The sequence below is a fragment of the Vanellus vanellus genome, assembly GCF_965231255.1.
Source record: "Vanellus vanellus genome assembly, chromosome: 1".
NCBI classification, from domain to species: Eukaryota; Metazoa; Chordata; class Aves; order Charadriiformes; family Charadriidae; genus Vanellus; species Vanellus vanellus.
The window spans coordinates 37,815,000-37,839,771 of NC_138905.1; the positions used below are offsets into that span (position 1 = coordinate 37,815,000).

The 24,772-nt window shown below is 41.5% G+C and overlaps 1 protein-coding gene across 2 annotated transcripts in view; it reads left to right on the plus strand.

Annotated features, from left to right (window-relative positions):
* The window catches only part of SRGAP1 (SLIT-ROBO Rho GTPase activating protein 1), a 159,942-nt gene that overhangs the window by 116,454 nt on the left and 18,716 nt on the right, over positions 1-24,772 (plus strand). The window contains exons 9-15 of one of the 2 annotated variants that reach the window (XM_082498459.1): positions 769-966; positions 1,086-1,170; positions 7,264-7,291; positions 10,147-10,249; positions 13,929-13,989; positions 14,152-14,229; positions 15,740-15,874. In XM_082498459.1, the coding sequence (XP_082354585.1) occupies positions 769-966; positions 1,086-1,170; positions 7,264-7,291; positions 10,147-10,249; positions 13,929-13,989; positions 14,152-14,229; positions 15,740-15,874 (688 nt within the window). Of the gene's footprint in view, positions 1-768; positions 967-1,085; positions 1,171-7,263; positions 7,292-10,146; positions 10,250-10,756; positions 10,791-13,928; positions 13,990-14,151; positions 14,230-15,739; positions 15,875-24,772 lie in introns of both variants that reach the window. The other variant, XM_082498460.1, reaches the window with a different exon arrangement.

Here is a 24,772-nt window from a genome sequence, read left to right on the forward strand (position 1 = left end):
GGAAGTGTGCATGATTCAGTTAAGTTGACTCCACTAGACAATCTTCCGAAGCAGAACTGGGAGGTAAATCACATCCTTGTGAATCTTGCCAGTTACTTTATTGCATTGCGGAAACACTGCATCCCCTGTTCCACTGCCTCCATGCCCTGGTTTCCACTATGAGTGACTGTGCTCTCTGTAGCTCATAGGAAGTACTGTGAGGCTAGTGTAAATTGTTCTTTCACCAACCCCCTCCTCCAGCTGTGTATTCCACTTCTGCAGTCTAAACATCACTGTGCTCCACACCATAGCACTCCACAGAATGGTGTCACAGGTTTTTATCTTGGAAGAACATGTTGTTCTGGCAGGCAGATCCTTGGATGTACACATTCAGTCTAGCACGTTGACCACACATAGGAGAGAGTTGACCCTTCAGAGCAGCGTATCTTCTCTATTGCCTGTTGCCCCAGATTGGAGACCATAATCAAATCATGTGACATTTTGATTCTAATTTCAGGAAACAAATGCTTGCGAGCGCTATAAAGTCAACACAAGAGTACATCTATGTTTGTGGATTGTACTGTGGTAAAGCAGAGAACTAGATAGGAATCCAAATCATGTCATTCTTCTGTTACATAGATATCTGTTATAGTACAATTTTTCACATTCACACACCAGTTTGTTTGTGGGAGCGTGCCAGAGAATTATTTTGAGTGATTAGCTTCCCCTGTAAGCTGTTCGGATATGTATTTATCTTCCCATTTGTTAAATTGTCCTTTTTAACACCAGGTTAAGAAAACAACAGAGGCTACCCTGCAGACAATACAAGATATGGTCACCATTGAAGACTATGATGTGTCAGAGTGTTTCCAGCACAGTCGCTCAACGGAGTCTGTGAAGTCAACAGTCTCTGAGACATACCTGAGTAAGCCTAGCATTGCAAAAAGAAGAGCTAACCAGCAGGAAACGGAGCAATTTTATTTCATGGTATGTTGGTTGCTTCCTCATCCATGTGATACAGCCCAAACACATGAAGTAAACATTATGTGGAAGTTCCTGGAATTTATGTCACACACATAGTAATAGATTGATCTGCATCTCTACAGAAATTCAGAGAATATCTGGAAGGCAGTAACCTCATCACAAAACTTCAAGCAAAACACGACTTGCTGCAGAGGACACTCGGAGAAGGTAAATATCACACAATAAAGTGAAAAGTGATTCCAGACTATAGAATGAATCCACTGAAATGCCAAAGGTATGCAGGAAAAAAATTACAAAACTTAAAGCTTAATCGTCCAGTAAGCATAGATTTGAATTTTACCAGCAATGCTAAGACTACGCACTGTAAATTGATTTTATTTCTTCAGCAGGTATTTATTTCCACTGTGCAGACATTTAGACAAGTGACTATATTTGGAAATGGAACTGTTGAATGAAAAATCTCGTGTCTGAAAGGAGAGCTGACACAGTCAGTGCAGTGTGATTTCAGAGCTGTGACAAATGTACTGTTTCTACTTCCCAACGATTTCTGTTGACTTGGGGTTTTTTTAAGAGATGGTGGAGAGTGATAGGTTTTTTTAACCGTACAAAATTACACAGGATGCATCTCTTAAAATGGACTCACTAGTGCAACATTTCTGACACATGGACATGAATGTCCTTCTTGCAGCCTAACAACTCAATGGAGCATTTATAAAAGATAAAAGGTGAAATCCTGACCTCACTACTGTCAGTAGTGAGACTCTTCTAGACTTAATTTAATGTTAGGTTTCTACAAAGTATTTGCCTACTGTGAACTGGAATGAATAAAAGCTTAATGGGAAAATATGAAAAAGCTCTATACCTATTGGTTATCATTATTGTGTATAAAATTACTGCATTACCAAAAAAAATTATTGCACGACAAATTTTGATAGCAGAGAATTATCAATTTTCCTGAACACTCTCCACAATTGTTAAAAATACATCTTAAAATAGAAATCAAATCAGCAGATGTCGATAATCAAATGTAGTAGAGCTGAATTAGGGCAGTAATGAGTCAGGCATTGTGCACAATTCCAGCCCACCTCTTACCAGCCCTCCCAACAGGCACTTCCTCATGGACCAAAGGGAAAAGGAGAGTCACACTGCAAGCTTTGAGGACTAACCACAGAGTGTCACAGACTTGAGAGGAAGTGAATTACACCGCAAAGAGTAGAAATCCTCTCCTGAAGGTTAAAGACTATAATTCAAAGTTCAGACTCAAAAAGGAAACTTCTTCTCTAAAGAGTGTCGCTAAAGGATGTGTCAATTTATTTTCTTTTTACTGCCAAAAATCTGTTGTCAATATCAGATCCCTTCTTGCTTTTTAATACAAAAGCCCAGATCCACAAATCCAATTGTGGAGGTGCCTATAGAGCTATTAACAGTTCAGTGGCTGTGGCCCCAACAAAGCCCCTGTCCAGGGAGTGACTGAGATAGAGGGTAGGAAATAAACAGCGTTTTCTTGCAAGGCTGGGCTGTAGAAGATGGTAGCTGTTTCTAGGCATCTAACTACATTATGTTCTTTCTCATGGAAATTTTCATTTAATAGGATTTTTTTTGATGTGTGCGTTGAGCAGTTTATTCACGCAAAACATTGTGCAGCTGATGTTAGTCAAAAAAGAGGAAAATTTTCCTCCAAAGGCTCACAGAAAATGTATCTGGAAAAATAAAGTGAATATTTGTTATTTGGAAGCCCAGTAAAATGCATGATTGTTTACTGAAGGGAGAAAGATAAAAAGGCAACAGAGTCTGTTGCCTAATGCATGTTGGAAAGCAATAAGGAAAGAACTGTATGAAATGAAATCCAAAGAAAAACTTCTTAGCAGGGTGACCTAAGTGATAAATTGCCGTCAGGCTCTAGGCCGTTCTGCCATGCTCAGGCATGCTTGAACCATTCTGTGTGAAGAGTTCCCTTCGACCCACCAGCTGTAACCCCAAGGAGTTAATCTGTGTTGCCAACAGTGGTTTTGCACATAGTTGTCATCACATCATCATAGCATAGCATGTACAATAGTACCCCAAACATACGTATTTGCATTCAAAGCTGATATTTGGACCAAAAGCCATCATTCTTATAGGTTAAAAAGTTCGAGTACCCCTTTCTATTGAGGCATGTCCTGTATTAAAACGCATGTGCCTGGGAAGGGGGACCTGGATTCTGTACATGCCTTGAATGGGATGATTGCAAGAATAAAATTACAGTGGAATTATGAACATGATTGCTATATAGAAATGAATTTGTAGGAAGTGAACTTCTCCCCTGCTCCACTCCAACTGCCTTTTCTGGAAACTTTCCTGTCAGCAAGACAGCAGACATGCAACACAGAGTGCTGTATTAAATAACACAGAGGAGAATGGGAGGAGAGGGGGAGGATTGTCTGAACTGCAAGTTTTCCTTTGGCACCTTCTCTTACTTTTATCCAAACCTGTACAGTGTAAGGCTGTAGGCTGAATCAATCCAGATTCCAGTCTGGTATCCTCAACACTGACAGCATTTGGCTTCTGTTCCAGTTCATCACCTACTTACTACATTCTGTTGCTGTTTCTGGACACAGCAGATACATAGAATTGTAGAATCATTTAGGTTGGAAAAGACCTTTAAGATCATCAAGTCCAACTGTTAACCTAGCACTGCCAAGTTCACCACTAAACCATGTCACTAAGCACCATATCTACACATCTTTTAAAATACCTCCAGGGATGGGGACTCCACCGCTTCCCTGTCAAGCCTGTTTCAATGTGTGACAACCCTTTCGGTGAAGAAATTTTTCCTAATATCCAATCTAAACCTCCCCTGGCACAAGTTGAGGCCATTTCCTCTTGTCCTATCACTTGTTACTTGGGAGAAGAGACCAACCCCCACCTCGCTACAGCCTCCTTGCAGGTAGTTGTAGAGAGTGATAGGGTCTCCCCTCAGCCTCCTCTTCTCCAGGCTGAACAACCCCAGTTCCCTCAGCTGCTTCTCATAAGACCTGTGCTCTAGACCCTTCACCAGCTTCATTGCCCTTCTCTGGACATGCTCCAGCACCTCAATGTCTTTCTTGTAGTGAGGGGCCCAAAACTGAACACAGTATTCAAAGTGCGGCCTCACCAGTGCCAAGTACGGGGGGACAATCACTTCCCCAATCCTGCTGGCCCCACTATTTCTGACACAAGCCAGGATGCTGTTGACCACCTTGGCCACCTGGGCACACTGCTGGCTGATATTCAGCCAGGTATCGACCCCCACCCCCAGGTCCCTTTCTGCCAGGCAGCTTTCCAGCCACTCTTCCCCAAGCCTGTAGCGCTGCATGGGGTTGTTGTGACCCATGTGCAGCACCCAGCACTTGGCCTTATTGAACCTCATACCATTGGCCTTGGCCCATTGATCCAGCCTGTTCAGATCCCTCTGTAGACCCATCCTACCCTCAAACAGATCAACATGCCTGCCCAACTTGGTTTCGTTCACAAACTTACTGAGAGTGGACTGAATCCCCTAGTCCAGATCATTGATAAAGATATTAAACAGAACTGGATGCAATACCGATCCCTGGGGAACACCACTTGTGACTGGCCACCAACTGGATTCAACTCCATTCACAACTACTCTTTGGGCCTGGCCATCCAGCCAGTTTTTCACCCAGCAGAGTACGCCTATCCAAACCATGAGCAGCCAGTTTCTCCAGGAGAATGCTGCAAGAAATAGTGTCAAAGGCTTTACTAAAGTCCAGGTAAAAGACATCCACAGCCTTTCACTCGTCCACTAAGTGAGTCACCTTGTCGTAGAAGGAGATCAGGTTAGTCAAGCAGGACCTGCCTTTCTTAAGGACTGGGCCTGATCACCTAGTTGTCCTGTATGTGCTGTGTGATGGCACTCAGGATGATCTGTTCCATAACCTTCCCTAGGTCAGATTGACAGGCCTGTAGTTCCCTGGGTCCTCCTTCCGGCCCTTCTTGTAGATGGGCACCATATGTGTTAACTTCCAGTCAACTGAGACTTCCCTGGTTAGCCAGGACTGCTGATAAATGATGGAAAGTGGCTTGGTGAGCGCTTCCACCAGCTCCTTCAGTACCCTTGGGTGGATCCCATCTGGCCTCCTAGACTTGTGTGCATCTAAGTGGTGTAGCAGGTCACTAACCATTTCCGTTTGCATTATGGGGACTTCATTCTGCTCCCTGTCCCTGTCATCCAGCTCAGGGGGCTGGGTATCTGGACGACAACTCGTTTTACTATTAAAAACTGAGGCAAAGAAGGCATTAAGTACCTCAGCCTTTTTTCCTTATCCTTTGTCACTGTTTTCCCCCCACATCCAATAAATATTCATGATCTGCACAAGGGAGACAGATTAAGTGTTCTATGCTGAGTCTGCATCTACAAATTTGGAAGAGTAAATGAGAAATACTCAAATGAAATTGATACTAAACATAGGAAGCGCACTGATACTCATATTAATTCTGACCCAGGGCTCATCTATTGAATGAACAAATGAATAAAGCACAGGGAAATGCAAGGAAGAGAATAAGCAGTTGTAAAAGAAATTGCCTCTGTGTCCCAGATAATTCTTGCCCTAATCTGTTAAATATCAGAGGTGTGTTTAAAATCCCCCAGAGTCGGATTTGTGACATCTTTTGTTTTACTAGTATTTGTTATTGGGATTCTTAGTCTCAATGAATTTTCCTTAGTTACATGAGTAGGGAGAAGTCCCTGGCTTACCCTTTCTCTGTCATAGGTTATTTTACATACTCTTCTTTCATCCCTCTTTTTCACCTCTCTAAAATAGATGCCAGCAATCTTTACATGCCTTATTAATGCCAGAGATTTTTCCCAGAGCTTATTCTTTGTGCCACCTTCTGTGGATCCCCACTCTTCTGGTACTGCAAAATATATTTTCAGATTGGGGTTTTCAATATTGTGCAGTATTTCAGGTGCACTTGGACATTGCCACATAATATTATGTTTTGCATATCACTGTTTTTCATTCTTTCTGCAGTCTGACAAGCTTTTTTGGTGTCACTTTCAAATTGAGCAGTGTACTTAGACCTAGCCCAAGTGATGCTTAGAGTGATTTTCAGAGTCAGTGTAATTATCTGTTGTTCTCTTAGCTGCATAGATGTTTAATTCTTCCCTAATATCTTACTTGAACGTGTCAATACTGAATTTCATTTGCCATTGTGTGTCTTGTTCCTTGACAAGGTTAAACCCCTTTGAAGGGCTTCACAGTTCTGTCAGGACTTGATACAAAAGTATTTCAGTCATCTCCACAACATTCTGCCTCCTTAGCTGCTGTGATCTCCCCAAGACATTAATAAATGTATTATATATTACGTAAATGGTCCTAATAGGAAGGCTTGAGTAAATGCCTGTTACACTTTTGTCATGATGAAAAAAGACCACTTGGTTTCCCTTTTCGTCACTAGTTTTTGATCAATGAGAATATTTTGCCACTCAATCCATGGCTGTTTAGTTGCTTTCGTCGCCTCTTGTGAAGAAATTTATCAGGGGCCTTTGAAAGTCTAAGTAAATTAATTCAACTGATTCTCCTTTATGCAGTATTTTACTGACATGTTCAAAGAATTCTAATAAATTAATAGGGCACAGTCTCCCTTTGGGAAACTAGGCTGGTTGGAACTTATCATCCATGACCTTCCTACTGTTTCATTATTTTGCTTTTCATTACCATGAGTCGACACAATGCGTATGCCTAACTTACTGATCTGTTGTTCTGCAGGAACCTTTCTAAAATACAGTATTTGCTTCTTTACAGTTCTCCACAGTTCTCTGTGGTGTTTTCCAGTGGTAGTGTTGTATTTTTTTCCTGCAATATGCAGACAAAAGAGGGCAAAGAATCTTTCAATAGGAAGCTGTTGGTATCTAGAGCTCTGTATTTTCAGCACTGAACAGGTTTAGAAAAAGCCACAAGGGGAGATTTAATCTAATCTTGGCACAGCTCTATTTCCATACTGGTTTAGCCACTAAAACACATGAGGACAAACAATTATGTTTGGAGTTTTACTTCAAATTATTTACGGTATCAAGTGACTCTTTAATCTATGGGCAGGCTTCTTAAAAGTTGTTCCATAACAGGTTGTGTTTGTATTTGAAATGTAACTGTGGAGATGGTAGGTAACTGCACTGCCCTGATTTTTGTAGAATTTTATATCTTTTGCTGATAATATGGAAGTTTGGGTCAAAAGTAATTTGCCAAGCATAATTTAGATACAAAAAAAACCTACCTAAAACCTACAAATGGTTGTTTCCTGTTTATTGAAATTTTCTAGGTCACAGGGCTGAATACATGACAACAAGGTAAGATATTTTTATTTTACTCAATTTAGAGTTACAAATGTAATAAAATCTTAGAAATTACAACTTTTAAAACAAGTTCTTAAGGGTGTGTAACGTTGTTGCTGTTGTTACATAAATTATGTACAGATCCTGTGTGCTTTAACATTCAGCATTTCTGTTTCTGCATGCTGGTGGGTAAAGGACCAGACTGTTCATCTTTCTCATTTTTGTGAGCTGCTTAGCTCACTGTCAAGGGTGGGACAAGCTGGGAATATATTCACAATATTTGTGAATTACACATTAAATTTGGAAGTTGCAGGGGGCTTTTTTGGTACTAGAAAAGAAATCTTTTTCATCTGCTAGCGATACCTTGTCTCTTATGGTTTGTAATTCACTTGGTCAGGATACACAGTTCAGAAGAACCCGATACAGAGATGAATTTAGGGGATAGGCTGCATCTATGATAACCTAGCTCTGGACAGGAATACCTGCCTCCCTCAGCATCCCTGTGTTTGATACTTAAATGGGTCTATATATTCACAGAAGATAAAGGATACAGTGTTAGATCTCCCTGCTTTGTGCAGCACATACTTTTTCAGTTGTGTAATGCCACACCTGCGAGCTGCCTCCAGACATAAACAGAGCACACCGCAGCAGCCCCCAGGCTATCAGACTGTGGGGAGAAATTGCAACCGTGGCAGCTGCCACTTGTGTGTATCACTGCTACGGGCACAACCCTTCCCATCCTGGTGACAGTAGGAACATCCAGTCCAGCTGTCTTGGTCTCACTCTTCCCTTCCCTTCCCTTCCCTTCCCTTCCCTTCCCTTCCCTTCCCTTCCCTTCCCTTCCCTTCCCTTCCCTTCCCTTCCCTTCCCTTCCCTTCCCTTCCCTTCCCTTCCCTTCCCTTCCCTTCCCTTCCCTTCCCTTCCCTTCCCTTCCCTTCCCTTCCCTTCCCTTCCCTTCCCATGCCATACAGCCTTGCTCAGTGCCTTCTCTTTCTCCTTTTTGCTTCCTGGACAGGAATGGCCTTGCCACCACCCCTCATCTCTGGGGAAAAAAAAAAAAGAAAAAAAAAGTCTTGTCCTCCCAGCTAAGAAGCTGGGATCCAGCTCTGGCTCTCTGGCTCTGCCTTTTGCTGGACCACTTGGTTTGATATAATACCTTATGCCTGGCCCCCGTATTCCTGGGGACATCTGTAGAGACCCAGAGCTCCCTTTCTCCTACCACTCCATGGTCCATTATAATAAAGGTCTGTAAAGCTGGACTTATTCACCTTCTTTCCTTACATGGCCCCAGTTGAAAAGTAGCAACAAATCAGCGCATTCTTCCCAATTGCTGACATTGATTTTGAGACCTTTGCCTCCATCCCTGGAGGTGTTTAAGGCCAGTCTGGATGGGCTTTGAGCAACCTGGTCTAGTGGAAGGTGTCCCTGCCTATGGCAGGGGGGTTGGAACTCAATGATCTTCAAGGTCCCTTCCAACCTAAACCATTCTGTGATTCTATGAACTTTACCTCTTCCCACACATGCTACCAGGAATGCATGGAAGTCAGCAAGCTTATGTCAAATGCAAAAAATGTTATTTCTTGACTCTAAAGCAGGTGACTCGTCAGGCTTACATCATCCTAAATTCCCTCCTCTGTAAGCAGCTGAAAGAAGATAATGGATGTAGGCAATGATTTTACCTTAGTAACAGCTTGAAGCCATCTTACATCCTATCTTCTCGCAGCTGGTCACTTAGAGAAGGAACCTCTGAGGGAGTAGGGCCTGCCTGTCCGTTCCTCAGCACCTGTTCCCCCGCTCCAGCTGGGACCTGCCTGTTGCCCCAAGGTTAAGTTTTCAGACTGTAAAACATGCAAATGGAAATGTTCTTCAAGGTGGAGGTTAAATTATAGAAGGGAAGATGATATCTTTAAAGCTGAATTTAAAACAGCAGGTAGTACCCAAACAGGCCAAGGTCCCACCACTTAATGTTCTATGCATTATTGTTCCTCACTGTTTCGCCCAAAACATTTGATTTTTTGCTAATAGCAGAAAAACCCATAGAAACATTGAACCGCTGGTGCAGGGGAACGAGGGAAGCTGTTGGCATGCAGAGTGCCCTGACATTCACAAAATTGTGACCTAGAGAACAATATTTATTTCCTGTAATCTCTTTCAGTTGTAGTCATCACATGTGTAACATACTGGGTAAACGTTTTGTAGACCAAAGTTTTGTGTGTTCTTCCTTTTCTTTTTGTTTGCTTTATGCTGCTTTTGTTTATTTGTTTAAAGTTGATGTTATTCTTTTAATTCCTTTAGCTAATTTGCAAGGTGTTTCTTTTCTTGTATGAAGATGTTGATGGTTGGATGTGGAAGGCTAAAGCTGTTCAACCTTCCTGGCTCTGGTTCAAAATGCAGACAGTTTGATTTTAAAGCATCCTTGGAGTCTGCTGAGAAGCTTTAATTTGCATTTGAAGCTTCTCCAGCATGAAGCAACTTTTCTGCTTGATGAGAGATGCTTTGAGTGGTCTGTGTTCTGCCACGGCTGGCAGGATGAATTGCAGTGGTTGCTGCACATCTCATGCAGGACCGCAACAAAAAAGGCCATTCCAATTGTGCAGTGTTTGAAATAAATGTATTTGGTAAAACTGCAAAGCAGGGATTCATAAAGAATGTCAATATTTGTCCATAAGTAATGCATTTTTAATGGGGGAGTCCTCCACTCTTTAATCGCTATGTTACGCTTAAATTTGGTGGAAAGTCTTAATTTGCTAAGTACTGTGTTTATTTCTGCCCTTACAATGTTTGGTTGTTTTGCCATGAGCTTACAGACATTTCATTTTATTGTGTGACTTAATTCTACCTTGCTCAGTAATCATATTCCCTTCCCTTAGGCCTCCAAATCTTCCCCCTAAGCCCCAGAAACACAGGAAGCCCAGACCCCGATCACAGTATAGTGCTAAGTTGTTTAATGGTGATTTGGAGTCATTCATCAAGGTACTGGCACCAGCCACCCCAGTGGCTGATCTCCACACTTCTTACAATAATGGTCACCACCTCACGTGAGCTGAGGCAGATCATTATGTTTAAGTCTGTCCTGGGGCTCTTTTCTTTCCCGGTTGATCAATATAATACTTCCTGAAGTCAGAGGGAAAGAGGTGGATTCATTTCTCATGTTAGCCTCCTTACGGTTTTGTTAATGGAGTAAGGATTGTATTGGCAGCCTGGTTTTATTAGGAGACTTAGCATCATGTAGAAGATAGGATGTAGTGCATCCCACGACTTAGCACAATTTCCTGCTTGCCATTTTCATTACATTCAGTATTCAAAGTCTGCGGAGAAGCAGTATTACCGGGGGTTTGATATCCAGCTTTTGATTTCCTATGACTTTAGGAATTTATTATATTGTGTGAAATTGTGATCACCGCTATTCTGGATCTTGTATCTTTGCTGTATTTACTATCTTCTTCTTTCTCATACTTTTATTTCTAATAATGCTTCTAGCCGAGGCCGAAGGAACTCTCACACGAGACATCAGGTATAGTTCTGGTGACAAGAGAACCATCTCTGCCTCGCTCTCGGGTTGCGTTCACACCTGGCTTAAAATTAGTTCTTTCAAAGACCTGGAAGGAGAAGTTTGCATTAAGAAATAAGCTTATGAGTACAGCAGGCAAAACCGAACCAGAGCACAAGTCCGGAGTGATCATAGTCTTAAATGATGCATATTTTCTTATTCATTAACAAGCACCTGCCCGTCACAGTCAATTAATGCCTCTGGACACTAGCTGACAGAGCTAAAGGAAAGAAATCTTCAAAAAATATGTAACAATACATTTATAAAGACAGTGAATGAAATTCCTGACTGCAAGCTCTGTGAACTGGGTTTGAATGTGCAGGGTTTTTTTTTTTCCTTCCTGTGCAACACGGCTAGCGGCAAATATTTTGCAAAACAAATTCTGTGCTCAGTGGAATTGTACCAGTTTAGCTGTCTTTGAATCAAGCTTTCAGCTACCCTCAGTACAACTGTAAGGAAAACTATTATTATTGTGCAAGCGGTGCTGTGAGGTGCAGAGACTTTCAGGAAATCATCACATGATGCAAGAGATGACTATCATGAACAGGTTCTTGCTCAAGGGTGAAAGGACGCAAAGATGCAGAAACTCCCACAACAAAAAGCCCCTGGATTAGAGAAGCACAGAACAAATCGGGAGAAATGGCACCCCATCATTTTCCCCCACAGAGAAGAGGTTTATGCTACATGCCAGTGTGGGTGAAAGGGCTTACTGGCAAGTGGAGAGTCCTACATAGTCCTTGAAAGGGAAAGAGGGAAAGCAAGCTGGCAGACTTGTGACAGATTTGCCGGTGTGGGACCTAACCCAGGAAAGCATCCCTGCCCAAAGACCATGTCATTCCTGATAGGGGTGAGTCATTTTGACAGGCACAAAAGGATTACAGCTAGTGAAAGACAGTATCGCACCAAATTGCTTTTCGTTACATTTTGCATCATAAAAAGTGATAAGTAGTCCCAAACATACATTCACTGACTACACACATCAGATTAAATTCACAGCAACAGTAGGGTCACTGTTCTTGACATTTCACCAACACAGATTGTTACGTCAAATTATTTTCCTGTCATTAGATCCAAAAAGCTGTTAGTTTAGATTATTTCAGGGAATTACTTAACTACAAAGTTGTGTGTGGTTCTCAACAGATTCTCCAAAACCAGGTATGAAAGTCGTTTATTTTTTTTGTAATTTCTTACTGCAAACACTATCTTTTCCGAGGCTTTATATTCTTTGCATGAACCAGTGTACTAACAGGAGATACGGGTGCATGTTGTGCATGTTTTCTAATACTTTGCTTTTTTGGAGGGCCGGGCTGCTCAGTGTTGGTGAAGATGACAGTATTCCTGGTTTTAGCAACTGGCCTGTTCCATGGGGTTCTTTTTATTCAGCTGTTACTGAATCATGACACAACTCAAACAGAAAACGCTCATCCAGATATTACTGATTCTTGGCTACCCAGTCTTTGCTAGGTTTTAAATTAAAAGACAAACAAGTCACAATTTAAACAGCATAATTTGTGGTACAGTCTTTTATAAGTCCCACTAAAACAACATGGAGCACACAGAAGATCAGGGGATAGGTTATCTCAGGAAGTGCATTGTTTCATTGCCTCACTGTGTGTTATTTTTCAAACTTTTTTTAGTAGTTGGCTTTTCTTCTACTTGGGCTTAATTCATAAACTTCCCATTAGTGTAATTTAGCATGAAAATGAAGGAGTAGTTTGTAGGAGGAAATATGTATTCTGAGTTACAGGGTGCTTTTGAATTCATGGTTTTATATTAAACTTTCAAATGAATTAGTCAATTCTCTGAGCGCTTACATATTTGAAATTCATTTGGAAAGAAAAATTATAGCTTCCAAGACAAGAATTTCAAAGGTACCTATTATTTATGAAACAGTAGTTTTTCCAACATAAGCACCAACTTTTCTAAATAATTTTTAATCATATGATTTATGTCTTTAATAGACATTTGATGACTTGTAGTCATTAATGTGCTTGGGTTAAAACATCCATTTTTAAAAAAACACACAGTCGAAGGACTGTGATGGTTCTTTTGGAAAATCAGCAGTTTAAAAGAAAAAGACAAATGAACTCTCTGAAAATTAGTGTATAGTCATCTTCTCCCCCTACCATCACAAGCATTTTTTTCTCCTTTATCAAAACACCTCTACTTAACTAAAGAAGTAGCTGTAGACCTGCAGCTGTATCATGGCTGAGACCAGGAGCTTTAATTCCTGAGCTCTGCCAGCTGCAGGTGGGGAGGCGTTGGCTGTGACCTCCCTTTCCCAGTATCTTTGTGCCTACAGAAGAGGCAGCTGAGCCACATGCTCAGCTCAAAGTGGCTGCAGTTCACCACCCAGTGTGTTACCAGCTCGTTAGTACAGCCTGAAACAACGTGCCAGGCCATCATCTGTCATACGTTAGGACACGCACATCAGCAGAGCACATAGGAGTACTCAGGTCAGGAGGGAGACACCTGGTATACCCCATGCAATGTCATTTGGTGGCTCTTCTCCAAGAACTTGTCTGATAGCCCAGGAGGTCCAGAAGAGGCCTTGTCAACTGTGATCAACATTTTTTACAAAAAAAAAAAAAAAAAAAAAAAAAAGGCACCTCGAGGAATTAGGTCCTGTGTAATTAGGTCCATGTAGGATTTTCTCCACCAGGAAAAGAAAGGTAAGTTAAATGGATGCAGAGAGATCATCTTCATAATAAATAATTATTCTTAATAATGAACTTTTAAAAAGGCAAATTCACTGCTTTAACACATTTTGCTTCAAAAATCTAAAACACATGCATGAGCTTAGATGTCACATACAGTGTTAGCCAGATACAGTGGCAGAGGTAGAGAATGAAGTCTCTGAATTTCTTGATTCAATGTTTTTAATGAAGAACCGTAATCTTTTCTCTTCACCTGTTCTTTTCCCTCAGTTCCTAAATGGGAAGAGAATTCTGTTAGAAATTATATGTTTTCTTATGTGTTTTTTTGCCAGCACTGTATGTCCATCTGGATTGACCAAGAAAACGCATTTTCACATTCAGTCCAGAGTAAGGAGGTTTCCTCTTTCTAGTCTGCAGTTCACTCTTTCTGCTTTCGTTTTTCCAGGATTCAGGACAAATCATTCCTCTCATTGTGGAAAGCTGTATCAGATTTATCAATTTATATGGTGAGCTCTCGAACATACTATGTAATTTCATTATTGCCCAGATTTTTTCGTGTATCGTTTGCATAATGCATTTGCCACCGCAGCTTTGCTTTTAAAATAGAGATTAAAAGTATTTTAAAAACTAGATTCATTTGTCACCACTGTCTCCTGTCTTTGCTACAGGTCTTCAGCATCAGGGAATTTTCAGAGTGTCTGGTTCCCAGGTGGAAGTCAATGATATTAAAAATTCATTTGAGAGAGGTAATTGCATTTTCATTTATTCGAGCACCTTAATACCTGACATTTAAAAATATTTTCAATTCTAATTACTTTCTTGGCTATTTAAGAGGTTTGTATGCACTTTGTATACTGCACCTAAAACTTTGCACCATCACATGCTTCAGGATGAAGTATAAGGATGACGTGCATGTTTTTCCCCTGTTATGATCTAGGAGCTTGAGGTTGTTTTTTGTTTTGTTTAGACAAGGCATATCACTCTTGAATCAACTGTAAACTTTAGTCTTTTGTTAATGATAAACTGTAAATAATAGTTTATCTATATTTTATTTTAAAGATCCTCAGAAAGGAAAGGTTATGGGTTTTAATTAGATTCAAGAGACTGCTTAATGCAATTTAAGAACCCTGTTACTTGATCTTCTGGAACACGAGTGCTCAACTTTCTGGTCCATCTGCCAAAGTGGCATCACAATTAATGAGAATATGGACTGTGAAAAGGTCATTCCATTTTCAACCACTGTTTTCATTCCCGAAGGAAACTTCAGCCCCAGAGGAGGAATTATGGGAAAGATACCAGGAAGTGAAAACAGCTTTTTAAACATGAGTGGCTTGCAACACCCAACCTAGGATTGCTCTGCTAGGGGAGCCAGGATCCAGCAATCCCCTGTTTGTGTTAAAACAGTACTGGTTACAATTTTTTAAAAATCTTACATTCTCTTTTCTTGGGTTTTAGAAGCTATTTTTTTAATTTTCAGGAAAACCTTTTGCAGATCAGCTGTGAATGATAAAACCCTTGGAGCAATAAGTCTTGTGACTAAAAGCATGAATGCACACAGTATTTATCTCCCCAGGATTAGTTATATGTATCTTGTTAAACCTGATGTTGTCTTTGACAAGATGTGAAGTAGATGTTTTTACATGATAATTGAAGCCACATCCTCCTATTCTCCACCTTTTAAATCTGCTTTATTACTAACTGCTTCTCCTAGGTAGTGTTAATTTGGAAGATACACACATTTTAAAGTGTTTCAAAATAAAGATTGAGTCTTTAAAATTGCACGTAGTTCAGTCACAGTCTTTAGGGTTTCAATTCACAAAATGGTTGCACATATTCCTGAATGTTTTAGGTCTTCAGAATGAAGACAGATTTCCGTTTCAAAGAGTTGTCTAACTAGATTTGCTTTATCTAAGGTCCCAAAGAACAGTCTGAGAAAACCTATCCAATAAGAACATTTGGCTTTTTTATTTTACTAACTGTAAATCATAGCATGTCCATAAATACTTAGTTGGAAGTTCAGGACCTAAGAGATCGCGAGGTTATGTAATTTAAAGGAAGCTTTATTTAGGCTGCTGTTTTTAGTTTAATCATAGCCTGGGATTTCTAAATCAGTGTTTATTATCTTACTTGAATGCTTGCATTGCCACCTCCCACACACTGAAAACAAAAAAACCCAAAATGTCACTCACTTATAAAAATGTTACATGCAAGAATTCTCCTGCATGTGTGTTTCATTCACTTTATTTACTTTTTAAGGTGAAAATCCTTTGGCAGATGACCAAAGTAACCACGACATTAACTCAGTTGCTGGAGTACTGAAGCTCTATTTCCGAGGGCTGGAAAATCCTGTCTTTCCTAAGGAAAGATTTAATGATCTTATTTCTTGTATCAGTAAGTAGAAATCTCTATTTCTTTCTCAATAGAATTTTACTTTCATATATACAGTAGCAGCCTGAAAAAAGAGCTAACTTCACAGATTTTTCTGAGACAATTTGTTTGCCATCTGTAACAGTCTGGGTCAGTTATTAGTCATACTTGCAGCTGTGGTTGTTCCCTTTTTCCAGTGGGATTAACGTACAGTACAACTCTTTGTTTAATAGGGCAGGAAGAATATCTTTTGGTATACAAGAGATAGTTAAATTTAAACACATTATTATTTTCCTCTGTGCACTGGGGCAGACAGAAGAGGATGAAGTCATGACTGTGCAAACAGAGTATGTTACTTTCCACAAAGGTTTTCACGCCCCACGGCTCGGAGTCAGCGCTGGTGAATAAGTAACCAACTGCTCAACATTGTGTGGTTCTGGACCTTTGTCGTGCTCAGCTTCAAACCCCTGATCCAACCAGCAGGAAAGGCCTTCAGTGCAGGAACGGAGGGAAGCAGCTGAGTGTTGGTTGTTTGCAGAAGAGCCCAGTCTGCCTTCCAACACACAAGCATGACCACGCTGTAATGGGATGTCCAGGGGGAGCGTTGCATGGATCTGTGCACTGCTGGTGTTCGTAGCCAGACACAGAGAGGCTGTAGTCATTTACAAAGTTCTCAGTGGATGAGTGAATTGCTCTGGCATGCACAAAACCTATTCCAGTTCACAGATCCCTGCAGATGTTGAGGAGGGGTGAGAACAAGCCAACCATCAGTAGGCTTACTGTTCCCTCTGGGTCAATTAGAAGTGGGCAGAGGTGCTACCTTGGTGGAAGAATTTCCTCCTTTCAACCCTTCCTTTGTAACTTGACTGCTTTAGATGAATGGAGAGAGAGGCAGTTTCACAGGTAGCGAGGGCCAGTCCTTTGGTGGTATTAGTTAGGGCAAAGTCTCTCCAAACTGTGTTATTTTGGCAAAAGGTTCTCAGCCCAGCAGTCGGGGCCACAGATCAATGTGTACACAGTGTCCTGGGCTGGCCAGCAGATAGGCTTTTCTGCTCCCTGTCGGGGGAACCCAACTTGTGTGGTTTCCTTCCCAGATAGGGAGGATTGCAGTAATTCAGCCTGGAGGCTACAAATACCTGTATCGCTGTGACCAGGTCTATGTCCAGTATTTTATGTTTCGTTCTTTGCAGGTTTTTCTGCAGCTGTTGCTATTTACAGACTCAGTGGTACTGAGGAGTCCTGAAGGACCTCAAAACTGCAATTTAACAGTCTGATCCCACACAAAGGGGGATGCTGAGGGGGGCAATGTCTCTTTAGGAAACACAATCTTGGTGCTGCCTGAGTTCAGCTTTAGCTGTGTAGCCACAGCCCAGAAAATGTCTGCGAGTCATAGAAATTGAAATCTAAAAAGGGATCGTTTTGACTGAGTGATTTTCTGCATGACAGGGATGATGGAACTTTACCTAATAATCCTGTGCTGATTTCCATAACTTCTGGATGAATTAAAGTATGTCTGCTGGAAAAATTTATTGATTTAATGGCTTCAGTTGACAGAAAATCTACCACATTCTTGGATAAGCTGTTCAAATGATTAATCACTTTCATCGTTAAACATTTGTACCAGATTTCCTTTTCAAAATTTCTGCTGTCAGATTCTGCCCATTGGATCTCTTTATGACTTTATTATTTTGACTAAGCATGAAGAAAAATAGAAATGCTGGTTCTTATACGTGGAGATGGTATTGCACTTGGTTGTGTTAAAGAGCTTTAAATAGAATTGTAAAATATCAAGAATGAGGTTTTGGCTTACAGAGATGATACAGGTGAGTGCTTAGGAGATGCAAAAATGTTTGCCCAAAGCAACCTTTTAAAGGTGTTCCAAGAAGAGGAACCTGGGTGATTTCAAAAAGTTTCCATTCACCATTGAAGCTTCTGAAGACAGGATGGGGAATTTGGAAAGAGGGGTAGAAGTTCAGAGGACTGAGTACATGTACATGGCACCTGCGCAAGTGGGAGAGGTTCACCAACCTCTCGTAGCATCGCTGTCTGAGAGGGGTCCGGTCCGGTTCAGTTAACCCCAAATGGTCTTCTGTTATTAAGAACTTCAATAAAAATGGCAGTGAATACTAGATCCTTAGCATTAGGCCTCAGTTTCCTTAGAGGATGTCTAACTATGCGTATTCAAGGTAGGCAGTGGATTATTTTCTTGAGCAAGAATTGACAACCTTGTTTTTTAAATAATGGTATCATTCAGCAGAGGTGAAATTAGTAACAGCCAATAGCCTGGAACAAAGTTACTGCTTTTTCTGGCCACATTCTTAAATGGGACGGTTATTGGGAAAGAGGTGTTGCCATCTGATCCTGGTTTAGACTGGCTGTTCTCTGAAGCTGTCGTAAGTGGGGATTATCATCTCTACAACAGCTTGTCAAAAAGAGGTTTAATGTAGTTTTGTTAGATTTGACTTTTGCTGTTGCTGTTACAGAAGAAGGCAGAGGATTTTCTGTGTGATAATGTGTTGTAAGAGTCTCAGATCTGTTTCTGGCAGGTTTTGGAGCCAGCAGGGAGGATCATTTTGTTGTTGTTTGGGTGGTTTCCACAAGGTTATCTTTAGAGGCACTCTGAAATGGCATGTCAATGCCTTCCTTCGGTGGAGAGAGGAGAGGTAAGTTTGGAACACGGCAGGACAAAAGGGGTTCTCTCTTTGAGCACATTGGGATGGGTTTACTTTTTGTTGTCACAGAGGGGGTTTTGAATGGGATGTGAGGAGAGAAAGAAACAGCTCTCGTGCCTTGCACCCACAGCCAGCCCCAGAACCACATGCTGGGAACAGTGTGTCTGCATCTTCAGATTATCTGCAAAGCCTGAGATGGAGTGTTTTTACAGCTGCGTATCTAGTCTCTGTGCTTTGTTAAGTGGTTCACTACTTCCTGGAAATAAGATGACTTCCAGGGAATAAGATGTGGGTTTCTTTAGAAAAACAACAAGCATTTCAGAATATACTACCTATCACAGTTTAGTTTAAATAGCACCTGTGTGGCACATACTATCAAAAAGTGTCTCAAAGACCCTTTCCATAGCTACGTTTTAACCTTAACACTTTGTATATCTTGTAAGAAGTAAGGCAGTCTAGGCAAGGTGTTTTTCCCACTTTAGGCTTTGAACCTGTCATAGTTGCATTAGTTTCTTTTTCTGTACTCATGTGGCCTCACATGTTAAGTATGTTGGTCTTCATGTTAATGGGATCAGGGCCAGACTCCCTTGCCCCTGTGAGAACACACGTTACTGTAAATTCTTTAGATCATAGTTGGTATGTAAAGTCCAGAAAGCTTTCACATTTTTAATTAAGAGGGTTTAAATGCTCTTAACTCCTATTGCTTTCACTGTCTGATAAACAGTGAGGAAAGGAATAAACATGAAGTTGTTTTCAAATAGTTTTTCAAGATAAATGTCAGTGTGGTTTTTTTAATCGTTGGCAGAAATTGTTATAAAAGAGGGGAGGGAGAAAGCAAATTCATAAAGTTAATGTTCACATAAAACTGTAAAAGGGCAGAATGTCACACATTTTATATGGAAATGTAATGTTGCCAGTGAAAAAACCCTTGAAACTTAAGTACTTAGTTATGGATGTCAAGCATAATTGAGGCTACAGCTGCAAAATGAACCTTTCCTCAGTGCAGTCACTGAGGAATTCCTTTGCATTTATGCATATATTTCCAAATGAAATAGAGCATTGTGATTTAATGCTTTCCCTTTTGCGAATACAGTGGAAACAGTGCAAAATGACTGTAACTTTTAGGGCAATTTGTATTAATTAGACTCATGAGAACAATATTATTCTGTTTGGGCTTATGAACTGTTTTTTGATAAAATTTGGGCCAAATTATGACTTCTCCAGAGCAAGCGTGAAAGGTAGGACAGAATGTAAAGAATCCATCTGATTATGGGCCATAAATGTGCATTCTCAGCAAAAGGAGTAGCTACTATTGCTCCCAGCAGCACTCAGCAATCCAGATGGTAAAACGGGGGGGGGGGGGGGGGGGAGCGTTGCACTGCCCTTCTTTTCTGCCCCTTTGTAGGAACAGGTTGGGCCAAACACAAGCAAAATATTTGAATATTTGTTACAGGAGTTACATGGAGGCAGAGGGTACGGAAGCTGTGCTTAGGGCTGGCCATAATTCACCTTCACTGCTGGGGGACTGCAGTTCCTCTCCCTGTGTGAATTACAGCTCACTTTTACACACATAGCTGTGCAATGCAGTAGCAGATACATCCCAGCTACCCAGACCGCTTAGCTTCTGCTCAGGTCATTATAATTCTTCTTGGTCTTATCTCCCTTGCCTTAAATTTGATCTACTAAGATGCCAGGATGGATGAAAACTTACATCTTTTTTTCCTTCTGATTTTCATCATTTCAGGCCCTTGCTGCCACCAGTGCCTGTTTAGCTAAAGGCATAAATGTTATGAAAAGACATTATTTTATTGCTTTCCAGACTATTGCCCATTACTTAAAAAGTAAAAAAAATGTATTCTGAATTGTCAGCTCTTCCTGAAAAAGTTTCAGCAAAATGACAAATGTTTCTTTGCCTAAGTGACAGTGGAGACCATTGTGTTGGTCCTCCTGTGTTTAATGCCTTCTTAAATAGATCGGAAAAAGCTGTAAGTGGCATTGCTGAGTTAATATACCCATATCTTTTGAGTTGGATTGGACCCATCTACCAAAGTGGAAAGAGGCACAAATTGTTAACTTCAGCGCTAATGCATATTCATGTAGATTACTTGTCAGCTGCAAATTGACCATAAAAATTACATCTGCGAGTATAACTCAATCCCATTTGACGTTCAGCGGGTGTGTAAAATACGCATTAGGCATTCACTCTGTTACTAGTAGGCACCACTCCAAGTGGAAGTAGCGAGTGACCCCCACACAGAGATACCACATTGGATTTTATCCTTCAAAACAGTGGTACTAAAGGAGAGACATAGCTTACATTACCACTGTTTCCTTTCTTCTTCCTCCTTTGTGCTACCCTTGCCTGTGAAATACGCTTAGCTTGCACAACACTGGCTGTTAGCGTAGCACAATTCATTCATTGGTGACACCAGGTTTCTCCTTCCACATGTTCTGATCAATATCTTCCCTTTGCAAAATGTTTGCATTTCTTACGTTACTTCTGAGATTGGCCCATGGAGGCTGCCTGTTAACAGAGGGTGGTAGAACAAGACTCAACCCAGAACTTGTGTTTCAGAACTCTTGACTGCTCCTAGGCGGAAACTTCTCCTTGTTGCATAACCATATCTCTCCACCAGTGCAGGAGAGGCCATGTGTAGAACCACGACCAGGAAAAGTACAGTGCTTTTGTCACATTTTTGACTAAACCAGAGTGATAAAGGCGTGTAGCTGTCCAGTTGGCCCAAAATATTTCAGAACCATCAGCAGCTGCTGTCTTGCAAAAGTCTTTTGTTCTCCATCACCAAAGCACTGCACTTATATATTTTAATATTTATTGCCTTTTACATGCTCCACTACTTCAGTATTATTGCTTAATTAAACTTCAATTTGCATTTTCTTAATGTTATTTAGGATGAATGTATTCCTGTTTTCATTTATAATTTAGATTTGTTTTATTTGTATTTGGGGGCTTGTGTTAGTAATTGTGTTCTCTCCCCTCTCAGGTTTCCTTTACTCTTCTGAGGCAGATTGTTCACTTTTGATCTGTTTCACTTTAGAGTCTGCCTTTGCAAAAACCTCATTGTGAGTCACCAGGTGGTTAAAATGTGTTATTTCTCATGGAAGAGAAAAGTGGACGTTCATTACTATGTGTGTCTCTGCAGTAAGCAAAGGTGACACCACCTCTCCAGAACAGGTTCCAGTGTTCTTAAAGGGTGGAGATCACACCTTTTAAGGCTTGAGTAGCTAGGATTTATGTGTATCTCATGCTGTTGAGAACTGGTCCTTAGCCCATGGCTGACAAAGAGGCAGCTAGCTGATAAGTAATTCTTTCATTTATGCAATGACATTAGTCTCAGCTGGATTCATTCATCCAGTTCAAGGACAAGGAGTGTTTGCAGAGGAAGTCCATGGGAGATCAATAAATAAATCTTTTCCAAGAGCAATGCAAGATTGCATCTCAACAGATTTTCTTGTGGAGGTTGTGATTTGCCTCCTTGGAGGATTTTATAAAGAGGTTGGACAGGTGTCTCTCAGGTGATTAAGGTGAAGCCAAAGGGTGAGACTGTATACTTAAATGATCTCTGAATAGTCCTCCAAGCTCTCAATTTTTCATTTTTTGTAGCAGCTGGTGGAGGCTTGTTAGATCCCAAACACCTCTGATGCTTAGATGCTTAGATAATTTTATGGATACACAGAAAAACAAGCTCCTTATATTATTAGGGTGCTTTGCTCCATTATTGTCTGATAAAAATACATTAATAGCACAGGTGCCCACCTCTTCCACAGAGTGGTATAGTCATGAAGCCCCAGAAGTTGGCCTCTTCCCCCATCTCTTGTTTTACCCCACAAATGTCTCCTGTGCTCTGGGCTGCACTGTAGCTCCACTTTGACAGGAGCACAGTGTTTCCACGCCAAACACCTTCTCATCTGGCTGGCAGAAAACTCTCCTGCTTATGGGTTTGACCCCCGTGGCTGAGACGGGTCTGGAAGGCAGGTGTGTCAGACCAGAGCTCCAAAAGTTTTGCTCTGCTCTGAGAACTGGTAACTAGAAAATAATTACCATTTCTATTTGTGATATTTAGCTGACACTAGTCTTGATTTGTTGTTGATAATTCATGTGTCCTTCACACAGATCTCCCTTCCCTCCCTCACTCCACAGTCAGAAAAAAACACATTAGTTCTCAGTGTGCTTGGCCTTGCCGGAGGCTTGTCCTGTTGCTTGCGTTTGGGAACGTGACTCTCATCGTATCATTAGAGTAATGAACCAGTTTTCAAATCTCCTGATTTCTATTTCTGCTTGGCAGCTAATTGCATTATTAGGACAAGTCATGTAATATCAGTACTTCAGTTTTCTTAGCTGAGAAACGGGTAATACCTCACCAGGTGCTGAGGTTGGGCTAATGACAGTTCTTGAAAATCAGAGTAAAGAAAAGAGGGCTTCCAGTAGAAGTGCTGTGAGAGGGGAGACACAACCAGCTTTCTGCAGTGCTGGGATTGCCAGTGGTTCCTCACAGCAACCAGCTTCTAGCCTGGATGGCTGTTCTGCCCCGAGGCTCTCTTCAGAAAATCTGGTGTAGGCAAAGCAATGATTTCTCTTCCTTCTGCATGGGAAGTAGCAGAGCCACAAATTCTTTCTGTCTGGATGCAGAAAGATCACTCTGTATTCATTCCTTCTTTCCTGCATACCCAAACACTCAAGCACTGCATACACAGAAGCAACTATGAAATTTGGCTCCTCATTTAAAAGCAGCACGCAAATACATAACATTATTACCTATCTCCTTTAAACCAAATCAGTGCTGAGAAAGAAAAACAAGCCTTTTGAAGTTACGTGGAAAGCACACCAATTTACCACTTGGCAGTAGTTTGTATTTTCAATAAAGGGGCTTTCATGGAAACTGGGACTGGGTTACCAGGAAGGTATTGGAAATACACACACCTCATTCCAGCATGTACAGCTTGTAACTGCTTCAGTATAGAGGTGACCTGCTAGTACTTAGTACTGATCGCACTCCTTGTAGGGCAGCTGGGATAGCTCAACACATGGCCATACAGCCAAACTCTTTGTACCTGCTGTGCCATGTCCACTGGGACCAGTTCCTGGCTCATGAGTCCTGTGAACCATGTCTAGAAACTGCTTAAAAGAGTTGTAGCTGGCACAGACCACAAGCACATGGGGGAGTGTGATAACTTCTGTGTGGTAGCTACCTGCCAGTGTTCAAGACTGTGCCTCATCTTGGTTTAGCTCACTAGTTTAGACAGAGCTATTGCATCTGGATAGGCTGCACGCTGCTGGAAGGAGCTGCTGGACTCACCTGGGAGCCCGGGCAGTGCATTTCTCAGGTCTGATTTGAGTTCAGCGATGGCTGAACCTGGTCCAGGACCGGTCTCCAGAACTGGCTGGAAGAGGCAGGTCTGCAGCACAAGGCATTAGCCAGGAAAGGCTTCAGTGCAGAAGGCAGGTCTTGGTGCTGCATCACAACTTCCCTCCAGCATCCTATCCACATCCAGCACACAGGGTGGAAAGGCTGGAGAGGAGCTGTGCCACAGCACCGCACAGCAGTGCTGCTGAGGCGGGAGTGTTAAAAGACATAACCAAAGTGCCTCCCTCAGCCCCAGTCGATAGAAAATCCACCTGGGCACACGCACACAGGCTCAAAACCACCCAGACCTACAACTCTGTGTAGAGAGACTCAGAGAAAGGCTTGTCGGGGAGGTCAGCTCAGCTGGAAACTCACAAGGCACTGCTAGCTTTAACAAGAGCTGCTTTTGTTGGAATATGGGGAATTGAAGATACGGTCAGGCTCCTTACACTTTGTTATGAAGCCTTGCTTAGTTTAGGCAGGTGGAGAAGAGCCTTGCACTTGGTGTCTGTGGGCTGTGCAGAACAGCAGTGGGGCACTACAGTGCAGCAAAGAGGGTGTGTAGCATTGGCATCTCCAAGATGTGGTGTGCACTGGAAAGGGAGAGGAGAATTGTGGTTGCCCTGCAGATCCTTGCTGTGTGGGCAGCTCCCAGGCTTAGCACATCCCTGCCATGGACTCCAGTTCTTAACCAGTAACCTGGAATACTTCTTGATTCATGCAGTCCAGGTTTAACAGAAACATAAAAATAAATTTCAAGTCCCGTACTCCACTAGAGAAAGTGTAATGGCTTGAACTGATTTTCAGCTAGCGTTTGGGTTCAGTGTGACTCATTAGGTTGTAAGTTATACAACTGGTCAGCAGTCCTTTTCCCCACCAGCTCCGTG